Raw genomic sequence first — 22,881 nt, forward strand, 5'->3', positions numbered from 1 at the left:
GCAAACAGGCCGCTGCGAAGAGGTATTGTGTTGAAATAAATATTTGTTTTGTCCGCAATTTGTACTGTGGTCCTTCAGCGCGCATCTCGGGGGAGCCGGCCCTCTTGGAAGGGAAAGGTTCATTGTTTGTACACCTGAAATTACTGATTAATTGTAGGTTCTAGTTTTTGTTCTCTGGCCGTGTAAACTCTTACTCTGGAAGGTAGGAAAGCTTTCGTTTGAGGCCATTATTTTCATAAAAGGTAACGACATTTGATTTGTTTGTTCAAACGTCTCCATAAATTCAACCGAACCAAATCACAGATTTTTCCGATGGCAGCGGAAAAACCGCGAGCCATAGATACAGGTAGGTACACTCCATTTTATGTATGTGGGTTATGATTTACCTTCTCATAATGTTTTGCGCAAAAGATTTGTGGCCGGAGGCTTTGAGCTTGTCTCTGTATCCACCCCGCAGCATCCTCGTGGATCCAATCATAAATATTTAAATAAAGGAATAAAATATAATCTTGTTATCGTTGTCTCCCGTCCATGTTATTGTATATTCTCTTTATCTTATTAGCGTGGTACAGATTCACAATTATTTTGTGTCTTGGTATCTCAAAATTCAGCTTGAATAAAAGTTAAGAAGGCATGAATATTGGCTCAATATAAGACATTTTATTTGTACACAGAATCCGTTTCCAACAGCACTGCGGTATAACAGATTTCAGGGTGTTACCCTTTTATCCAATAAAATCGATAAACCCCAACAGCTTTGGACGTTTTACTCAAAGTATAAAAACTCCCACGGGTTACCTCTTTAGAGGGAATATAATTTATTCGCGTAGTAAATGTCTCTGTAAGCGGGATAAAGGAATAGTTTCTCTAAACAAATACAGCGTGTTGTCTCAAAGGATTGTGCCCGAGGAAACCAAAAGGACCGCGTCAACTGTGAAATGTTAAAACGAAAGTACACTTTGTACCTCGTGTAAAGAAATAATATTTAAAGCTAGTGTCATTTATGAGCGCAAATATTTTGAGTACATTATTTAAATAGTTTATAAAAAGTTCAAAGTTGAATTTTCTAACAAAGGAATTGTTTGTAGAGCTTCGTAATTGTTGGAACCACAGTGTCAATTTTGGAAACTAAAAAACTACAAAATGACGCCATTTCACATTTTCATTTATTTGGCAAAGTAATACAAATTGTAAATATTTTCTAATATATGCACGTCTATTTTTAAGTACTGCAACTATTGAGTGGAGTAACCTTGCTTGCAACTATATCTAGCAACTAGATTACATAAGGCCACATAGACGCTTCCTAAAAGATAACATTTACATTATTTATCAATACCATTCGAACTCCGATAACGAGCTCTCATATTATCCTATAATTTGCCGATGTACTGGCTGATAACACTATCTTATCAGTAAGCAAGTGTATCTCAAATTGAAACCTAATTACAAAACCTAGTTTTAAATGAAGTTTTAGGTAAAATTGAGTGCTGTGGAGAATAGCTATTAATTTAAAAATTACTTTTATTCAGAAGCAGCTGTTCTAGCGAAAATTTTAATTTACCTTTTAATTAATATTCTAGGCAGATATTTCGATTACAAAAATGTTACTTTATAAAATCTCTGCCTTTAAATACAAGACTGGCTCCTAGTCGTTGTATATCAAATTGGTCCTTTGCTACGCAAAAGGTATGAAGTCTGCAATCGATCTGAACGACTGTTTAGCATTCTGGACGAGGATTGTTGTTAGTATTCATGCTATTAAATCGGAGACCAGGTATAGCTCAATGGATTTGCGTTTTGTGTCTAGAAACTTCGAGTTTGAAGCAAAATATTGTTGTTCTGGGCTCTGAATATTCGGACAATTCTGCCCAGTGTCTGTAGGATTAAATTGGGCTGACAGGTAACAAGAGATTACATTTTCACCTTAAGATCTCCGTTTCTGTTTTGCTGTAAAACAATAATTTAAATGCATTTTGTTGTTGATAGTAATAAATAGAACTTTAGACCCGAATGAATCACAGTTCGCTGTATGAATAGTTTCTTAGTGACCGCGAGAATTCTATTCGTATTTATACGCGTAAAAATAAATTCAACAATTACATTCCGTAGTACAAACACACATCTAATAAAGCAATAATCGTAACGTTCGGTTTGTTTATCATAACAACGTTTTATCTCTACCCACCGCTATCAATCGAAATTCAACCGACTGCTAATGATGTTAGAAGTTAGTTTTCTACGTGATAATAATAATCTAAAGTGATTTTTTATCGACAACGTTTATCAGTGGCAATCGATGCGCATTACCAATGAAATTGTCACAATAGCCATGCGCGTGCGCAATCGCCAACTGAATGACAATAAGCGACCATTTTGATTTGTTCTTATTAGTTGTTAGTACTGATTTATTGCAATTGAGAGTCGTGTACTTTGCTGATATGGATGCGCATTGTCTGTAATGTTGTTGCTATTTTCCTATTATATGCAATTTACGGTACATAGATTTTTTTACAAAAGAAAACCTCTATTTCTACCGTAACCTCATGAGCCAGGAGAGAAACTACACGTCCAAAAACTGATGAACGAGTGTCACAATATTGTGAACTCATCAAGACAGACATGTCATTGGAATAGTTTCAGCGGAGTATTCGGAAACAAAAAGTAACAAATTACCCCCACGCGTCCTGAACTCAATTGTGAATCTCATTGACCTATTAATACTCGCGTCAAAAATATCTCGCGACAGCTGGCTCCGAGTTACGTGTACGTGATGACAGGACTTCGAGAAAGCCGACATTGAACGCCCTCGGGTCACCATGGCGTTTATAGTGGTCGCATCTAGAGCAGTGAAAGTTTTTTTGCATAATCTAGAGATCACTTTCAGTCACGTCTTGATCTTCTGATGCAAACCTTACATTAAGTTATCTAATGGTCGGAGCACGACTGCGCAGCGTGACGTGGTCAGGTGCGTAGCGGTCACTCATGCCAATGTCAGCGCTCCAAAAGTGTTCATGCGGCAACTATCTGTGCGGTAATGTTGTGCACATGGATGACATTGTAACAGATCTCTCGTTCCGAATCCCTTCCACGTGTGAACACTTCTAACGTCTTGAGGAGTAGGAAATGTACAAAATATTCCCCAACTAATCCCTAAATAGAGTTCATGTCGTTTCGTATCGTACATATTTATTTTGTATACAATGTAACGTGGGCGGTAGGACGACACCTGCCGCGATGCCTGTAAATAGGGATAAGGCGGTCATAAACATTTCCCGACGATATTTCGTGACGATATGGTCCCCGGCTCCGGCCAACAATTTATACTCCGTCCTTTCCGGTCTCGTGGGGACTAGGGTTTGTATCTAATTTATAAACAGCATATCTAAATGCTCTAAAACGAAAATCTAATGACATGAAAAGTGAGAGGGAGCGCTTAACAAATTTTATAACTGTCACATCATCGTTGAGACAAGATCACGTAGCTTTCTAATTACGCCGTAATATTGTCGGCTACTGTACTGACTACCGTATCATTATGCCTAATAGTTTCTTTTATTAAGTCCATAACGTCTCCAGTACCAATTTAGCGAAGTTTGATAATCTTCTTGATAAATCAAGCAGTAACTGTCGTGTAGCTCTAAAAGTTACGCAGTAGTCGTAATCGCCCCTAACTTGTGGACTAGCGTGTTGGCAACTTTTCTATTTCGATATTAAGAGGACGAACATTTTCGGGTAATATAGTATTTAGAATTTCCTTATAAGTTTGCAATATTTCAATAAAGGGTTTCTTCGTTGAAGAGCTAGGTTTAATGTTATTGACAACTATCAAAATTTTATTTTTGTATAAGTGATCACCAACCTCTAAAATTTCAAAAAAAAGTAAAACTTGAAGTAGAACAGAATACGTCTCCTGTCGTCCGTATAAACGGCCCAATCATATCGACATCGGTACTTGAGCGTCCGGAGCCACGTCACTCAAATCAGATGACATCGATACAAAGTGTCTCTTCCATCGGCGATCATGTTGTGTACACTAGACGACACTTGCGTCACACCCACGTTTATCCTTAACGATATTGCTAAAAATAGTAGCGTGGCGAAACGTGCGCCGGTGACCCCAGAGCCAACTAACCTATTTGATATACTTTATCTTATCAACTACCACTGTAATTGCGCTCAATGACCAAAAATAAGCTGTTTTTTTTTTGTTTTCTTCTTCCTTGTTAATGGATGATGACATGGTTGTGTAACCATTTTGGTCCTTTCAACCCGCATGTGGAACAAAGGACTAGAAAAAGGAGCAAGGAAAGATTTACAGTCTATTAGCAAAACTAATGTGCTTGTATTAACATAGGAATCTGATAACATTTGCTCCCAAATAGATCTTCAATTAATATCGTTTCCAAGCTGCCGTTTTGTTATTTACTAGGTAATACTTACACAATAGATGTGCCAGTTTGATTACTAAGTACTAGATCTACTAAAGAATGAATACAATTACATTAATACAAATCAAAACAATACGTCTTTGACATATTAAGAAATTAGTTTTATTTTTAATGAAAATAATGCAGTTATAAAACCGGTATTTACCACTCAAAACGAGTATACAATTATGGTTCCACACTATAATTTGTCGACACAATAAGCGCTTATTAGCGGTTTGGATGCGCAGGCGCTAGGCACTTTCGTTTTTATCCAAATGTACTCACACTCTGACGCAACTATTACAGTATGGCATAGAGGCCTACATTCTTTTTGGGAGACTTTCACTGATGGAAGGTGTACATTTTCTAATTGAAGAGTTCAAACGTCCAGCTTAGGCGTCGTTATAAGGGCAAGCTGAATTCGGATGTTATTTCAAGTTATAAAAGTTGTTATTACTACGCAAACCCCCGTTGAACTCCCGAAAACCTTTAGGCTTGTCTTCCGAAAGTTTATTAAGACTGATTACTAACCGAGTTTGATTTTGCAAAGATCAAAGCAAATAGTGATTTTGGACGCTTCAGCTCTCAGAGCGATCGTTAACCTGTGAATTTATGTTTATTGAATGTAGTGTTACTAACACAAATTCCTGGTGTAGTCATGAGTAATGTCTTTATTACGCCATGATTTATATTAATATCGTGCTTAGTACAATTATGTTGCTGGACTGAAATTCCGTCCACGGTCGCACGATGGCCTTGCGTATCAATAATTGAGCGGTTGGTGCAGCACACATCGATTGCACGGAGTCGCGTGTGAGCCGCCCACGCCACGCTTCATGTTGTGAAATGCTGAACTGGTATCACGGAAAGTGCATTAAGTCGCTTATGTCACGAAACCGTACTGATTCCGATCGCTATGTGCCACAGATTCGGCACAGAGATTTGGGACATGAACTGCTCTATGCGGACGATTCAACACAAAATTACGTCACGGAAATCGATGAAGATGCCTCGACTGGCCGGCACTGGCACCTCTCCATGTTTTTCGCTGTTGGACAGCGCAGTTCAGCTTTCGTCGGAATCTGTCCAGGAAACTTTACCCCAATTCGCCCCATTGCGCACATGCTACGTAGTTTGGAAAAAGGTGGAAAGTTATTCAACAAATATTTTCTCTACATCGTTTGTCCTATATTTTAGGTTCAAACAACTTTTCAGATAACTGCGTAGAGATATTATAGTAATAAAAACGGTCATTCATTCACGCATGATATACAGGGTTTATCTATTTTTGCAAGATCACAGCGGCCTCAATACTCAAACTTATATTATTAGTAGACAGTAACATAAATTCGCTTTACGTTACAATTACAAGGAAAATTAGGACATGAATTGTAATTTACTGTACAATAATTTGACTACGGAGTGTACCTACTCGTACTATAAATATTTAAGATTTAGCACCTAATGGGCGCGTCGAAACGCCGCCGCGAAATATGCCGGAATAAAAGGTAGTAAACAAGTTAGTGGTTTTAAAGTGATGTAACAAAAGGCACGTCCAGGGTTGTTGACGCTATTGTGCTGACGGTACACTTATGTACAGACTTTCGAGCTCACTTTGTTCAACTTTTGCAGTTTCGAAATAAATGTCGCTGAAAATGTTGTTTGAACCGACGTTCTGTGATGGATCTGAAACTTTAGATTCCTGTCACTCGCAACGATAGCTTTCAGCACAGATTTCAAAAATAAAATATGTTTCAAAAAATGCCGTATGAAATATGACACGCGTTTCCTCCCAAATATTTCAAAACTAGTGTCCGATGTTCACTTTACCGCAGAATCAAACTGTAAGCCTTTGAAAACCACTGAAGTAGGTCACAGCTAGTGGATTGAAGCACCCACTACAGCCACACCGCTATTTTGTGACCGTTTTATTTCGAAGAAATTCAATAAAGATGAATTTTATTCACCGACTGCCTCGGTTTGTGGTCCTTAAAAACAACAGGTTTTAGAGACCGAAGAGCTTCATGAGAATTATATTCAAGGTTCAACGTCCACACGTGGTTTACTGAGGTTAGTAACGATGAGAGGAAATTGTTTTACATAACACGTCTTGGTCGCGCTGTGGGTTATATATTTTACCTGGTCTTATTTCTCATGTTAAACGATGTAATAATTATTTTTTACAAAGTCGAAATGGGTGTCCATAAAGTTTTAAGATATGAACTAGAAAATGCAATAAAACCAAAGTTATTATCCCAAAATACATGAACCCACATTCCGTAATTAAACTTGAGATTCCGTCAGAACGCAGAGCAGTCGTCAATGCGGGATAATCGCTAGCTAAACCGTCATATTTGAATGTCGCCGAGCGAGCACCCGTGAAAAGCGTTGATGAAGCTGAAGAGCTTGTCGGCCTTCTGGAGAGCGACTTTATATCTGGCACAAGCGCTAAAGGAAGTACGCCCTCGCCGGATGAGGGTACAAGTGTTTCTCTAAAATACCCACCAGCTTGCCCGCCGTAAAGTGTAATTGAATACATAATGACTGACATTAAAGAGAAATGAGATACACAAAACGAATTATCCCCATTTTATTATTTCAACGGTGTAAAGTTTGATGTTTTATTTGAGAACTCTTCGCAGTCTGACCGCAATGAATGTCCATAAAATATCAGCTATTCCCAGTATAAATTGTATCTTAGGTGTTTATCGTCAGCGGTTATTTGGAGCGTTGATAAATTGTTAGTTTGATTAAGTTTATTGGCACAATGGATATCGCCAGGAGCTTCCGTGTTGGGCGCCAGTCCTATCATGGTCCAATTTGGTTGAGTGGTATCCTAATCAGAAGTGAGATTGGCTATTTACACACGATATTTACCGATATGGGCGTAGACCTTAACGAAGTTAACATACGATCCGACGTCATGCTTGAACCAACGGAGGACTAAAGACTAGCGGAGGTGCCCTAACGTAAAATCTCCTAACAAAGCAGCGCGCCAAAATTCGGGTGAGCGGGGGACGAGGAACGTTACTGGCTCCACCCGTGCTCCACCCTTATACGCCTTTTATGGGAAGCCACCCATTTTTTGTAAATCCATCTAGCGTGGAATAGGATGATTAAAATCTAACCCTAAACTAACATCGACCACTAGTGACATACTAAAAAGTAAATACTCAAAGTTAATAATTCTTAAAAAATAGTAATTGAATTAGAAAGTTTGAAGAAGCATTCACTTGAAATGAACGAAGAAAAATAGAGAGATAAAAAGTTTAAAAAATAATACTTAATAAGTATTATCTTGTGCAGAGTACTTGCCTCACAACAATTTATTTACTCCCCCAGAAATGAAATAGGTATAATTATACTAGGAATCATTAAACGGAGACTCGATTAAAAATATTTTTTATTCACCACGGGTCTAAAATACCCCCATGGCGTAATTTCAGTATCAACTTATGTCATTGTGTTAGTTCATCTACTAGCCACTATGGCGTGACAAGCATGAAAATTTGTTCTAGAACCGTGCTGATGATGACTGTTGTTATTTTCGATGTTGCCATATTATGAAATACACCAAGAAAAATGGGAATTAAAATTATAGGGACAGTGTTTATCAAATAAGAGTTTTCATAACTATGTACCTATATCATAACGGCGCATCCACTAAAGCTTGGGTTTCCTAGGAAAGCGGTGCCGTCATATAGCGGCCGTCATATTACGGACGCAAATAGACGGTCGTCTTTACGGTGATGACATGTGGAAAGTTCCACGGCCGTTTTAACACACCGTCATAAACTTTTTGTTAGTTGTATCATACTTACTAACCTGTTTTATTTAATATTTCTCAAATTTCACGACACCAATTCTGTTTTAGTTGACTTTTTCTATAATCTTTACTTTTTATATTATATATTGCTTCGTGGTTACGAACGAAATCTATTAAAATTTCGTCGTCCTCGCTGCTCCAAGAGTTGTAATTAATTTTTGACGTTGTTCCGAAAAAAAAAACTCAAATACGTATTAAAAAAGCTTCACCGCTTTCAATAAAACGTTCGCCAAACTATCTGATACCGTCAAGACGGCCGTCATGCAAATGGCGGCACCGCTTTTTGAAGTTACGGCGTCAGTTACCGCTCTCTAGGAAACCGTCCCATTTTTTTTACATAGACAACGTTCTGGTGACGTCATTCACCGCTGTATTACGGCCGCTATATGACGGCACGCTTTCCTAGGAAACCAAAGCTTAAATAGCAGACTTTATATGTCGGATGTTGCTCTGAGTAAAGGTCCATTCAAAAAGTATGTACGGCAATAGAGATATAAATATGTAAAACATTGCTGATGATGTATATAAATAAATCTACGCAAATTCTCGTCGCATCTTATATTTAAAATAACACAGTATCTACCTAAAATATAAATAAATATTCCTTCTATACAGCGATAGACAGGAAAATCTTTGTTCATCCACCCTAACAAAGAAATTCATATTGACATATATCGAGAAATCTTCTTACAAAAGTACTTTTTAAACTTTTTGTTTGTTTCTTAGATAAAACTAAAATAAATACATAGAGTTATGATTAATTTTAAGATAATTGCAGCTTTTTTATATAAGACCTTTTTTAAGAACGGGTGATTGAATTTTCGATGTCTCGTAGCACTTAATTTTGTAACGGATCTCTCTGTCTTGCTTGATGAACACAATTTTACTTCAAATATTAAGTCGACTACTTACCGAAAGATGGTGTTTTTATAATTTTAAATTTTCATGATAATATATCATATGTTTTGGTTTGTAAATAATCTATAAAAATACTAGTAGGATGCAAGGAAAAATGAAGCTGCTTTTTAAGGCAAAAATTGGTACCAATAATATACATTGATACAAGATTGATACGAAAATAATACAAATTCACTTAGAGGTTCTAGAAATGCAGCTATTCGACGACAGATGTCTCTAGCAAAACATATGTTTTAAAGTTAAAATATTACTTACACGTGAAATGTTATCCTATGGTATGTTTGAGTTTGGATCCTGAGCAATTTCTACAATTAATGATAGCGCATTTCATCGTTTTAATCGAGTTACAAATAAAATCACTTGAAATTATGGTAAAAATACAACTATGACAAGATGTCAGTTAGACGTGAAGGACGGTATATGGGCGGTGTCCAGCCACGCCTGCCGTGACGTAGTCGTGACGTATTTGACCTACCTGAAGGCGCGTGACCTACCTGCGTTAGGGCATCTCCGCTAGTCTTTTCTCCTCCGTGCTTGAACCCTTCGAGTGCCGAAAGCGATTAGATGTCTTGATTCTGGAATCGGTTTCGTATCAATCTATTGCCGATTCATTTTATCGAGTTGCTTTTCAATTGAAAATTGCCTGTTTATGCGTTACTTCTTTCTATTTACAAAAATTCAATGAGAAGCGCATGAAGGACAAGTATATTTATACAAGTTTTGAGAAACTCATTCGGATGTCCGCAGATTAGAACTAATGCTCCGAAACGTGTAATAACGTTAAACTGTGATCATTAATCATGTAGTCACGTTCATTAAAGTCCGCCAACATACCTGTATTACATTTGGTTCCTAGCTCATGCAGCTCGAGTCGTTAATTTCGATGTCAATTCGTATAAACGTCTGTATAACAGGTTATTGTAAATTGTTTCGTGTTTACGACGTCGTGACAAATGTTGTGTGCAGTCGCGCGTCATCGTGCATCGTCGTGCAATCTTCTCCAATCGTGTTTTACGATGTTGCCATTGGCTGTTTGTGTTTCTCTATTTGGCTCTATGTGTGTATTGTCTTATGTATTAGTTCGTCATAATCTCTGATTTACTGGATTGTCGTTTTTTTTTTAATCTTGAAATAATATGGATCTGTAGTTGGCTTTCTTTCAAGTTAGGCAAATTATGAAGAAATAAGCCTGAATTAATGAACTCACTTTTTATATTATTTTGATAGTAATTTTATCTAGAAATAAATATTTCTTAAAAGATTTTGTAGAATGAGGAAAGGACACCCTGAAAGCTTTATAAAGTCGACATTTTAATAATGAGGAAAAAAATATTTGAATTCACAGTAACGCCAATAAAATATGGAATGTTTAGAAGTGTCTTTGGTGAGTTTTTCAGTGAAATTAAAGTGTAAGAGCCGTTTCCATATTTATATTGCCTACTACTTTCCTCATAGCAAGTCGCTAGTATTACTCAGCAAATAATATTATAAAAACTCGGTTTTGGGTTGCATGATTTATTGCGAGCTTCAGGGAAGAAAAATGATAATCTGTAACGTTTGGGGTATCTTACAAAATCGCGATATCTAGTCAGACGTGAATTTGTCCCGAAACATGCTCACCATTAAACTTAACGGAAAAATCCTACTATAATATTATAAACGCGAAAGTTTGTATGTATGGATGTATGGATGTTTGTTACTCTTTCACGCAAAAACAACTGAATGGATTTTAATGAAACTTTACAATAATATAGCTTATACATCAGAATAACACATAGGCTACAATTTGTAAACATATTGTTCGAAATACTAAACCTGCGCAGACGAAGTCGCGGGCACCAGCTAGTATGTACATACATAAGAAGTCCTGGAACGACGTAACTTCAGTAATCATTACAGGAGTTGGGGGCTTAACATTATACCTCTAATAGCCCTTTAAACAAAGATAAATGAAAGTTGGATTGGAAAATTGAATATTAAATTGCGACATTTCTATCCCAGTTGACTAAAACCACAAAAATGAATTGTTCGTTACAATTCTTATAATAGAAAATTAATGAGTAGAAAAAGTCCGACAGTCTGGATCGTTTCTAGGAATTTGCGGCAGAAGTCGATAAGTTTTATAAATGAGCCATAATGGTTTTCCAATTTTGCATTTTTCCAGTTGGAGATAGTCTCGGGGGAAGGGACGCGTCTGTTTTTCAAAGTTGCCTTTATACAGCACGTCTGAGTTATTGACAGCTGTATCCGCGGCGGGACCCCCTCCCTCTTGCGTCATTTCCGTTCGTATTCTACCTTCGGTATTTGCATTACTTCGGTTTGTGTCCTGAATTTAGCCGACCATTCCAGCACTGTGCCAAATAACTGTTCCAACGCAAAGGGTTCACTGAGACAATCCGAAACTTTAGACATAATTCCACTGAGCTCTGGAATACCCAGAACATTGTTTACATTATGTACGAGTTCTAAGTATTTACAGGTAATTACTAAATGAGACATTATGAGGACATGACATCAAAGTAAGCTAGAATGAGCAATGTTCATAAATTAAAATATTTTCGGTAGATAACTGTAACCTCGATTGTGTTCATATTTTGTTTGTTGTGGTAAGTAGGTTGGATAAATTTCATGCATAATGCATGCTTGGTGTGCAAACGGGGGCTATCGTTATGTCGTCATGGGCCTTTTTTAGATAGCCGTAGATAACCTCACAGCTCAGCGGGACGGAGCCCGACGAGTGATCGGATCACGCGTGATTTATTAGAGCCACCCGCGGCCATTTTGCTAAAATGTGGTAAAAATAAATAGGTACCGCCCGTACTGGTACGCTTTAGGAGAACTTTGAGAAGATTAAAACGTTTGGGGAACCGCCGTGGCCAAGTTGATCCGGGAATTTATAAAGCTTTTCACGTTTATTATTTTGTTGCTGACAATATGGCGTAAGCCAGGAGTTGGAGTGCCGCAGTCTAAGAAAAAGTTTTAAAATGGCGCGTCGGAAACATTGCTCTCGCGGGTAATAATCACTAATTACTTGGATGTTAGGCAAAGTTTGCGGCTGTATGCTCCGTGGAGGTATGATGCGAATGGGAGACAAAGTCCCCATTAATCTCGGCAGCAGCTTCAGATCAAAGCGCGAAGATGAAACGCCAGAAGCTTTGTGCGAGCTGAGTACCTCCTGGAATGGGAACACGACGAAAACATATTTATATGGAGTAGGCACTCAATGGTACTTTATCTTGAGCCAGTTACCTACTATTGCGCATTTTTCAAACCGGTCACTCTGAGTACACTGTTAGTGCAAACTGAATTCCATTGTTAAAGTTAATTACTTCTAGTATTTGATTGCCCTTTATTATTGAGATAAGAATAATAAGAGCACAGGTTCTATATCATCTAAGCAACATATTCCTAAATACTCGAGCGATTTGACCTCTAACCTATTCTTTAGTAGCCTTTGAGGTTCGTGATTTTAAAAAGTACGTAGGAGGAACAACATTTTGACTACCCAGCAAATTCAATCTTGGCGAGCTAAAAGATCTCTATCTATTTGGCCTACATTCACTCAGTGGTGGCTGGAGGCCTCTCGTATCTTCCGCCCTCTTTCAGGCTTTGTGTCCGGTCTTTAAATATGAACAAAAAGGGACTCCAGTGACACAGATTTCGCTCTAGAGCATATTAAAGCGACGGCTAACAGTCGATGAAAGCCAGTTTGACGTCAAAGTCAATTGTTAGTATCGATTGATTGTCAATGACGCCGGGTCGCTCGGGACAATCTGTTCATGACAGCAATGGTCTTTAGACTTCACTTGCCACTCAAGTCACGGCAATTTATTGGCGACATGTGATAGTAGGCTTTCCATGCTATAAATTGTCTGGTTTATACCCGGCCGTGATTTCTCTACACCCCGCTTATACTCGTAAAATCTTCATTTGTCCGCATGATGGCCGTGTAATATCTTGTGGTCTACACAAATGCATATCATAGTAATAAGTAGCAATTCAGTTTTTAAGCGCAACATTTCAACTTTGTGTTTACTTGAACCTCGATGTATAAATTATGAGCGACTTCAACACGAAGCAGAGTATAAAATGACCACTTAGAATTTAAAATTATCCTAATAAATACTTTGTAGTGCTAGCGATGTGGTCAGTGGCTCGCAACTAAGTCTCATTACGCGTTACTGCTAAACAGATGAATGCACATTGCTCAGACTTAGCAAGGACACAAAGCTCATGATACATAGCCTCGCCTTATGAGAGAAGCCAATTTAAACGAACAATTATATTTGCACAAAACAACCCGCCGCTAGTATCATCTGGCATACATTGGGCTTTCATGATCCCTTGTCACATGATCAGACGAGCGTATCGCTATTTGCATATTGTAATTTGGTAATAAAAATATGATTGTACATTCGGTTACTGCTGGCGCTGGGAGGCATGTTATAATAATTTGTTACCCGTCTTAATTCGTTAGAGGTAGCATTTGTTACATGAGCATTTATAGCGAAAGCAATATGTTCGTGTCGAAAAGCTTGCATCGCCAAACTTTTAGAGGCTTAGCATTGCCAAACCCGGCACTTGGCAACGTGTGCCGTAAGGTCGCGACCTACAACACGGCGGAGGTGCGGCAACGGTGCGGCAAACTCACCTATTTATGTTCCTCTGATTTCTATGAGCAACGACACGAACACCACTCTAAGGAAGACTGCTATTAAAAAATAATCGAAGCGAAAAAACAAGAACACGAACAACCACGAGCGTGCCATTAAATAAGCTCCTTTGTCAAAGAGCAACCTGACTCCCGAATTGGAGCTTATTATTATTCTGAAGTAGAAAAACCTTTTGTTAGAAAACTTGCTAACACTATAAAGGCTTGTAATCGTTGATAAACCGACTTTATGGAACAAGTGAGTGCGAAATTAATCTTAGTATGACGAAATTATTCGTCAATGGTCAGTCTAGATTACCAGCTTCCGAGCCGGGCGGATAAGCCTCAGATCTCTATTGTTAGGTGGGGTAGAAAGAAGGCTTTTTTCTTTACCCTCCTTCCTCTGTTAGTCAGATAATGACGAGATTGTACATAGAAATCTTTCTCTCGGAAAAATTCTTTTCCATTGTCCGAGGCTCTTTATTTTGATGTGAATGGGTGCAACTCGTAAATGAAAAAAAAATTTCAAGTATTGTTTTAATTTATGACAAATTATAATGGGCCACCCCCGAAGAATTCTGGTTAATTAATGAAGCTTTTCCTGTTGTGTAGTAATTAAATGAACAACTTCTGTTTTGGAGGCGAGGTGGAGATCCCTAAAGTTATACGGCGTAAAGGATTTGCACTAATACGGTATTGGTTGTAACATTAATTGAATAAAAGCCAATTATCGGCCATGATATGTACGATAGCGATGACGCAGAGAAAGCTTATAACAAATTCATCAGTTTGGCGTTTGGCTACGTCATGTAGATCTATAAATCAATGACAACCCTTTTTTAGCTCGCGGTGTTTGAAAAGAAAATGATTTGCAACGCTTGCATTCTAAATCGTTTTAGAAAATGTTTCACTACAAAAATATATTCCATTGTTCTTGTCTTTGAGACTTATTTTCCTTAGTATTTTCTCCTTTAAAAGAATATTGGATCGCAGACATTGTATTATCTTTCCATCTCAAAATCTTGTCTTCCGTGACGTTATTTTATACCGTTTTTTTTTCTTGAAGACAGCGTTTGTGAAAAATAGCCCATTTCTTTAAGATCAATTTAAAGATTCGTTTTTAAAATATTTGTAATTTGTAATCAGTTTACTCTATCTGTAGACTTTTCTATGAGTTTCAGTTTTTTTCTTCAACTTCGACCATGTTGATGCAAAAATACAACTCTATTCGTGCCATTAACTGAAATTTATCTCCATCAGATTCAAAGATAGAACAACTAACTTTTAACATGATTAGTTCCTCATAAGATCGTAAAAAAAATGAATGGTGCATTGTCGATCATATGTTACTGTGGCGAGATGTGGCAGGTGAACTGCCATGCTCCATTTGAAATGAGGTCAAATGAGACGCGCCGTCAGACGGTGGGATGCCACTCAATTGAAACACATTGAATGTAGGTGGAACGCTAGTTTCTTCATATTGTTGTACATATTACGCAATATGCGCACCTGATTAATGGCCCTTTACAAAAGCCACGAGGCGCCCGTCAAGGCCTACCCAAAATTACTTTTTGATTGAATTATTGCGTTCAAAAAATTCTATTCTGATGCAATTTTCTTCAGAGATAAGGTTTTTAGATTGCGTTTAAGTTAAATAACTTTCTATGTGGTTTCAGTCGGGATTCCTGAACTCACCCAGCGTTTTGATGCGTAATTAGATATGAGCCATGAAAACAAACAAGTGAAACTTGTTCTGTACTTAGTTCGTCCTCCTTCCAAGTTTGTTCATTCTCTTTGTCAAATTCTTCTTGTTTATCCCACCGGGAAATATCAAAACTTCAAAACTTTCTGGTGTACACTTGATATCTTTCTTCGGAATATTGTGGCTTTCAGTGTCTTCTTATCTCAGGTTTCGGAGAAGGATCATTTTATATCCATCATCTATCATTCAGGCTTTTCTTCGACGTCTTGTCCATCTGTGTTTAGATCTAGCATTACTCAGCGATATAAATTGCATGTTAATTAATAACTATAAAATAATTAAAAGCTGTACTATTTGCCTTCAGATTAAAATAAAAGCATTAAAGCAAACACATCTAACACTGGCACGTTGAAATTCACAAGCTGTGCCAAAACAAACTTGCGAATGTAATTCGTCACCAAACACGCTACTGTTGGTGCTAATTAATATAATAATATAGTATTTTTGACGTTGGCTATTGAATCTTCATACACCGTCATCGCGACTGGCATTAGCACAGGCCCTGCAGGTGTGGTTTACAATACATACAAACATAATAATGCACTTCACACTGACTCATCCGAAAGCTATGCCGGAACTGGTGCTCCAAAGTTGCCATTTTCTGCCACTTTGGATCGCCAGCTTCCACGCTGATGTATTTTACATAATACATATAAATTGGGATTTCATCTAAATCAAGCTGCAATGGCTACACGATCCAATGAAACCTAATTTAAATGTAGCCAAATGAATCTGAGTACTGTGTTTTGTTGTTTAGATTTTATCTTCGGTTCATTTATTCGATTCCTTTTCAACGAAGCTAGCCAATTTATTCAACCCTTTGCGCATTTAATCTCGGTTTTATTTTCTTTAATTACCTATACAAATCCCGAGGTTTATTTATATCGGGAGTTGGGAGGAATATCCAGAACATTGTTGAAGCAATTAGTATAATCTGGTTTTACGACTAATCTTCAAAGGGTTTGGGACTTTGGGCTATATCATGTTATTGATTTATCGACAATTTCGAATGGTATTTGCGTATATACGTAATTTGGAAGTCTTAGTTAAAAGCTTAAGTCCCAATTTCAACATTTATGTAATGTAGGTACTTATCTTTGTAACAATAAAGACGTCCTAAGCAAACATTGATTTTACCCAGTTCTTGTTTACTTTAATGGAAATCCTCTTGTAGTTATTCTTCTATTAATCTATTATGTAAAGCTTCTCAACAATTACAATCTACATTTTAACTAAAATATTAATTTCGCGTAGTTCTTTTATTCGCAATGAAACAAAACACGGTGCTCAGTTTCTGATCCTTGCCGTGGGCGTTTCTCACCATGCTACTTTATGTCTGCAGCCGTGGAGCCGACATACCACTTCAAGGTGCTGGTGCCGTCCATGGTGGCCGGCGCCATCATCGGCAAGGGTGGCGAGACCATCGCCCAGCTGCAGAAGGACACTGGCGCCAGGGTCAAGATGTCCAAATCCCATGACTTCTATCCTGGTAAGTTGATATTTATAGTTGATGTTGAGTATGTGTTAGGCAATATTGTTCAGGTGACTTCAGAATCTAGTAAAAATAAATTGACTTGTTTTTGTGAGTCAAAAAAATGAGCCATTCCTTGCCAGTATCGTGGATTCAAAAATAGAGCTCTTTTTATGTTTTTGCTATTCACGACCAGTGACCACGTTCTACTTCATGCAATAAAACAACAACGGAAGAAACAAAAACTGATTATACACAAAAAAAGCAGTTGATTGAAATAACAGCGAAACATAACGAATCAAGGTATTACTCACGAATCATCAGCATTCCACGGGCTTTCTCATAAATTTCCATCAAAGGTAGTGCCCTTACCCTAATCTACCATCGGTAGTTGAAACGCAATTATTCCCACAACAATTTTCAAACTAACAAGCTTCGATAAAATCTTGAGGTCCGTTCAACTTACATCATGCAAGATTTTGACTCCAATTTGTTTAGGTGTGTCAAGGCCTTTCGACATGTGATCAGATTTACACAACTATAGATTGTAATAATTGTAGAAGTTGAATAGACAAACAAGTATATCTCTGCGTGTTTTGTGATGACTTTTTATACATTTGAAGAGAAATTGCCATGTCATTGTCGACTTGAATTGAAGTTCGAATGATCAGTAAAATTAGGAGTTTTAGACTGCTCGGCAGTTTTTCTAACAGAAATTAGAATATCTCTACACACAAATACAGATAAATAAAACAGCAAGATTTTATGCACAAAAAAATTCAAACCAGAAAATGGCAACAATAGAACGGAGCTGCCTCTATACACCCACGGGATGCGACAAACAGCTGAACAACCAGTGCACACAAACGTTACGACAAACGTAACATAGAAAATAATAATGCGCAATACGACACAGCAGTACGCTTCATTACAATGTAGGTCACAGTGTCAGGTTCGATTTCCGAGCCGGTGCCTCGTAGCGATGCGCATAGTCAAGCGGCTCTGATTGGACATGTCGCCCTGCTCTAATGTTCTATATGCTCATTATGAATCAGCTTTATGAATACATATAGGCACAAATGACAATAGTTTCCGATTGCGATTGTGGAAGTGAGTTGCTAGTTTTGTGTTGTTTGTTTAAAGAAAATTCGGTTAGGGATTTGTTATAAAATATACATTTCAAAAAGATGATCACTATTTATGAAACAAATTGCAAAGAGTAGCCACATAGCCATCAAAACGCTCTGTTAAACTAGAAATTACACAATCCTGTCAAACGAAATATGAAATATTGAAAACGAAAGATGATGAACTTTAAAATAAAATTCGAATATTCCAAAAGCATATTTTTGCATCCAAAACCAACATGATGTAAGATTGCGGTGACTGTTATTTTTATCGACGTCTAAATATAACCGCACACAATTAGTTTATTTCGTGTGGGTCGGATAGTTACACGTAGGTATGATATTTATTGCACGAATACGCCCATAGTGCGTGCTGACTCCATATCGCTCCAGTAAGCCTACTGCGTGGGATTACGTCATTTGCAATTATTTCCGAGGCATTGTATTTAATTGCACAGATTTAATTATTATTCGTTATTTTAACTTCTTCTAATTGTTTGCTTTATTCTGAGAAGTTTTTCGAAAGAGTCATTAATTTTAATCATTCAAGCAAAAATACATCAGTCGAAATCCTGGCTTAGTGACATATCGATTTTACTCAAAGCTGTTGTTTGATAATATTGTAGCTCGAACGCGGATAGTGTCGCGGATAGCGGAGTCCATGATTGCATTTGTGAGTCACGCTCATAGCCACATAGTCAATAAAGCACCAAACGTTTTATTCGTATTTTTAGCTTAGTATGAACATGGCTTTCTCCTCAACGTTGAGTAATCCTTGAATGCTGATTTGCATCTGAGCTCGGATCACGCATTGCTCCTTTATTTGGATACGAGCACATGACGTTACATATCTAACATCAGTATTTACTCTCTGTACGTGTATTAAAATGTTAACTACCACGGCGCATAAAGAATAAGAAATTGATGAACTAAATCAGAAACGCCATTTTTAAATTATGCAACTAAAATGAAGCGATCTTTCTGTAATGGCACTCTAAGTAGATGACATGCTCTCAAAGCAAACAAAATTAGACACAATGTCATGAATAACGAAATAGCATGACAGAATAAGTTGTTGGGATATCCTATTTATATAAACAACATTATCTACAAAGCAGACAAGTAAAAAATAGCAACGACATGCGCACGCGCAATGAATGATATTAATTATCCTGACCGTGTGTCCTGTGCCAAATTGGTTGATGCTGTTTAGTCAAAAATTTAGGTTAACTGGTTAACTCCACTAATTTGCTGATTGGGTCGGCTGGAAATAGACTGTAAACACCTATTAGCGGATGCTGCGGCTGGTAATGAATGAGCTCTCTCAAGTGGTTTTAATACCACAAAACTGTGGAAAATTCTTCCAGTTATTCTCTTTGTCTTCTACGCGAAGTATCTGTATTCTTGATGTAAGCCTTCTCATGATCGCGCCATTTCCTGCAGTCCCGCATTCTTGTCATTTAGTGCAAGTGCAACATTATGCTTCTATTTTATTACTTCTTCATGAATTTTACGACGGTACGACTGAATTTCAGCACGTTCCCATCGTGTTTTATATGAAATAAACTGACATTGTTAGTTAAGACTAAAATATTTTGGTGATCAAATATCCAGTATTTGCTCTTATTTATTGACACGACGGTTGCCGAGTGAACAAAAGTGCTCGAGTACATAAAGTCTTTGAATTGATATCCCCTATTTACTTTGATGTTGTGAGTTATGTCACAGTGGAAACGATGTGTTTAGTTAGTTAGCGCTCGGCTAATAGTGCTCGCGAGTAGGTGCCGATAGAATATAGACTAAACAACCTACTTGTGTATTTGTTTTGTGTTTAGCAATACTTGCGCAGAGGGGACACTCGAATTGTGTCGTGTAATTTATTGCTGGGACATTAAGTAGATACATTGTTTTATGACCGTTAATAGTTGGTCTTTAATGACCACCAATAGAAAAGTTAAATGAGGGCAACATTTTCGGTGTCACACGACATTTTATAGCGATTTGTTCATGGTGGTCCTACCTTTTCTTGGACGTGCTATATTTAAAACATGTGGTAGGTCAGTTATTTCTATAATGCTATTTCTTTCATCTTTATGTCAACAGTTTACTACGGTAGCAGGCAAATGGCCTTCTGATAGTACATTTCTTGCTCCTCTCGCATTAATTTCGACCTAAATGGCGCAATGGCGAAACGTCTGCTCTGTGTCGTGAGTTTTATCCTCGCATCAGATTTTTTACGATCATACATACAGATGTACATTCCTTCTGCGCATGTTTGTGTACGTGATTTGTGCTCCTAACGACTCCCACCAGTCACGTCTCCGTAATCCCAGTGTGGGCTCTTTGAAGTGTTTATGTTGTGATTAGTGCAACCCTTACGACGTATCTCGGACAAAACAATATATTATTAACGAATGATTAACTAACCATAAAGACGAATTATTAGCCATTATCGTTGTAGATCTCGTCCGTTCATTGTCCGTTGAGGTACAGTTAGAAGATGAAAATGAAAGGGACTGCCATCTGTATTACTTTCACAATTCAGCTTCTAAATAACTATTAGTGCATAAAGCACATCAAGGTACCGATTGTGTGCCAATTTATTTCTATTCGTTTTCATTACGACTATTTAAGGATATTATCTCAGCCAAATTATTCATAATATCTAAGCTGTGCAAAAACTGGTCAGACCTTCAAATGATGACACACCTTTTCCAACTCAACACGGTATTAACTGTAAAATAAATTCATAATTAACTCGGCCTGGCCTTGACCGCTGCCAGTATGTGTAATCTGCTGAGCTGTGCACGACTCGTGTTTGACCTGGTGCATAGCGGCTGTGGCGTGACTAGCTCGCGTTTTGTTTGAGCTTTTATTTATACACGGCTCCATGTGACTGATGTATAGTACTCATCGACTATACAGGATAGGTCCTTGACTACGAAACGAGGTGGCACAGTTTGAAGAAGTGGTATTTAAACGGTTTTTCTTACACCTGGGTTTTAGCCTGCAGAAATTTCCAGAATACCAAGAGCACTTCATGTATAGTCAACCTTTTGCAGCAGCTACTTAGGTCTATAACAGAAAGAAAGAAAGAAAGAAAAGATATTTATTGACACAAGCCATACATACACAAAGAAATAAAAATAGAATAATAATTTAAAAAAAAGTAATAAAAGGTTGTGCCAAAACAGGAAACATAGTTGTAGCATGAATTACGAAAATGGACAGGAAAATCATTACAAATAATATGGTTTCGTAGTAAATGATTGAGATAAAACTTCTGTGTTTATGACTGAAGGTGGTCTGCAACCTTGAGTACTGCGATGTCATCAATGCGTCACCTCGTACGACTGGCAGCTTACAACAGATTCATTAGCATGGGTTAAAGACCATACTAATACTTTTCCATTATGACAAATACGCGGATTTTATCGTTACGAGTTTTTAAATCCGGCACCAAAACACCAAAAGTCAAAGGATGCCAAAAATATTCTTGCGATTGATGACATCAGAGATATAATAGAAGATAATTTTGGAAAGGATTTCTGGTAGCTTGGATCATGAACAATTCATTTTGCTCGAAATGCAATTTACCTAACAGATGGACGTTATGTACACAGTGCACGCACTACATTTAGTGGCAATTGAACTTATTTACTTACCCGTTGACCATGGTTTCGGTATCCGAAGTCACGGCCAGAGTTCGAAAGTATCTGAGCAGATTCCGCTCTAGTTCACCTCTGTGTTTATATTCAATATGACTGTTTGATTTACCTGTTACGTTGACATAGGGCTCCGATGTTTGTCATGTTCAGATATTAGTTTTAGGTTTGTTTGTGAGCCTTTGATCAAACCATTTGATCTCAGAAATGTTCTGGAAGTTCTGCCCATACAAAGAGAAATATTTCCATTTGCACGGCGTTCGTATGTAAAATGAAGATTAAAACATAATTCGTCTGCGCTTGGGTCAAAGCTGAAATGTTTCAAACAATCTGGACTAGTTGTATTGTTGCTGACATTTCATTTGCTACCCTTCTCACGTCCAACTCTCGGACCATGTTTTTATTTAACGAAATAACTTGATAAAGTATTGTTGTAAAGGGAGAGCAGAGACTGTCTGAGCGCTGTGATAAATTATTCCCGTTGTCATCCGTAGCCCAACAAGACCGCTACATCCGACGATTTCAAGGGGATTTCTGAGAGCTCTCGGAAGGCGTAATAGCTCGATTCCACTTTGGTTTATCTGTTACCTTCAAGCATCCTGTGAATATAAACTAAGAATCCCACGAGACTGCTCCCAAATGCTATTTATATTCAAAACACTGCAAGTGCAAATCCAATTCAACAAATACCTTGTTTACTTACCCGACTTAATAGTTTCGCCGCAAATAATCCCCCGTTGGCCTTGCAACTAGTTAAGAGTGACGTTATAGTTACTGCCGTTATAACCGGCGACTATGTAACTAATGGCCGCGCAGGCGCACACTACAACGCTGAAAGGGAAATTAACACTGATTGAAAAAGGCGTCGCTTGAGTGGTGGTGGAACGAGTATTGTATCAGCCTGTTCTATCTAGTCTACGTTATATTCTGGTTAAACTTCAATTTTTCTGTGCAAGATGCGTTTAAAAAGTTCTGGAATGATGTTTCTTGATCTTTCTTTTATCGTTATTTTAATTTTATTGTTTATGTTC

At 37.7% G+C, this 22,881-nt stretch overlaps 1 protein-coding gene across 8 annotated transcripts in view; it reads left to right on the forward strand.

The window, feature by feature from the left end:
• Positions 1-22,881, forward strand: part of LOC124640108 (RNA-binding protein Pasilla) — a 57,817-nt gene that overhangs the window by 4,344 nt on the left and 30,592 nt on the right. For all 8 annotated transcript variants that reach the window (XM_047177753.1, XM_047177755.1, XM_047177754.1 and 5 more), the window contains one exon: positions 16,930-17,076. In XM_047177753.1, the coding sequence (XP_047033709.1) occupies positions 16,930-17,076 (147 nt within the window). The remainder of the gene's footprint in view (positions 1-16,929; positions 17,077-22,881) is intronic.

The sequence above is a fragment of the Helicoverpa zea genome, chromosome 20 (assembly GCF_022581195.2).
Source record: "Helicoverpa zea isolate HzStark_Cry1AcR chromosome 20, ilHelZeax1.1, whole genome shotgun sequence".
In the NCBI taxonomy this organism is placed as follows: domain Eukaryota; kingdom Metazoa; phylum Arthropoda; class Insecta; order Lepidoptera; family Noctuidae; genus Helicoverpa; species Helicoverpa zea.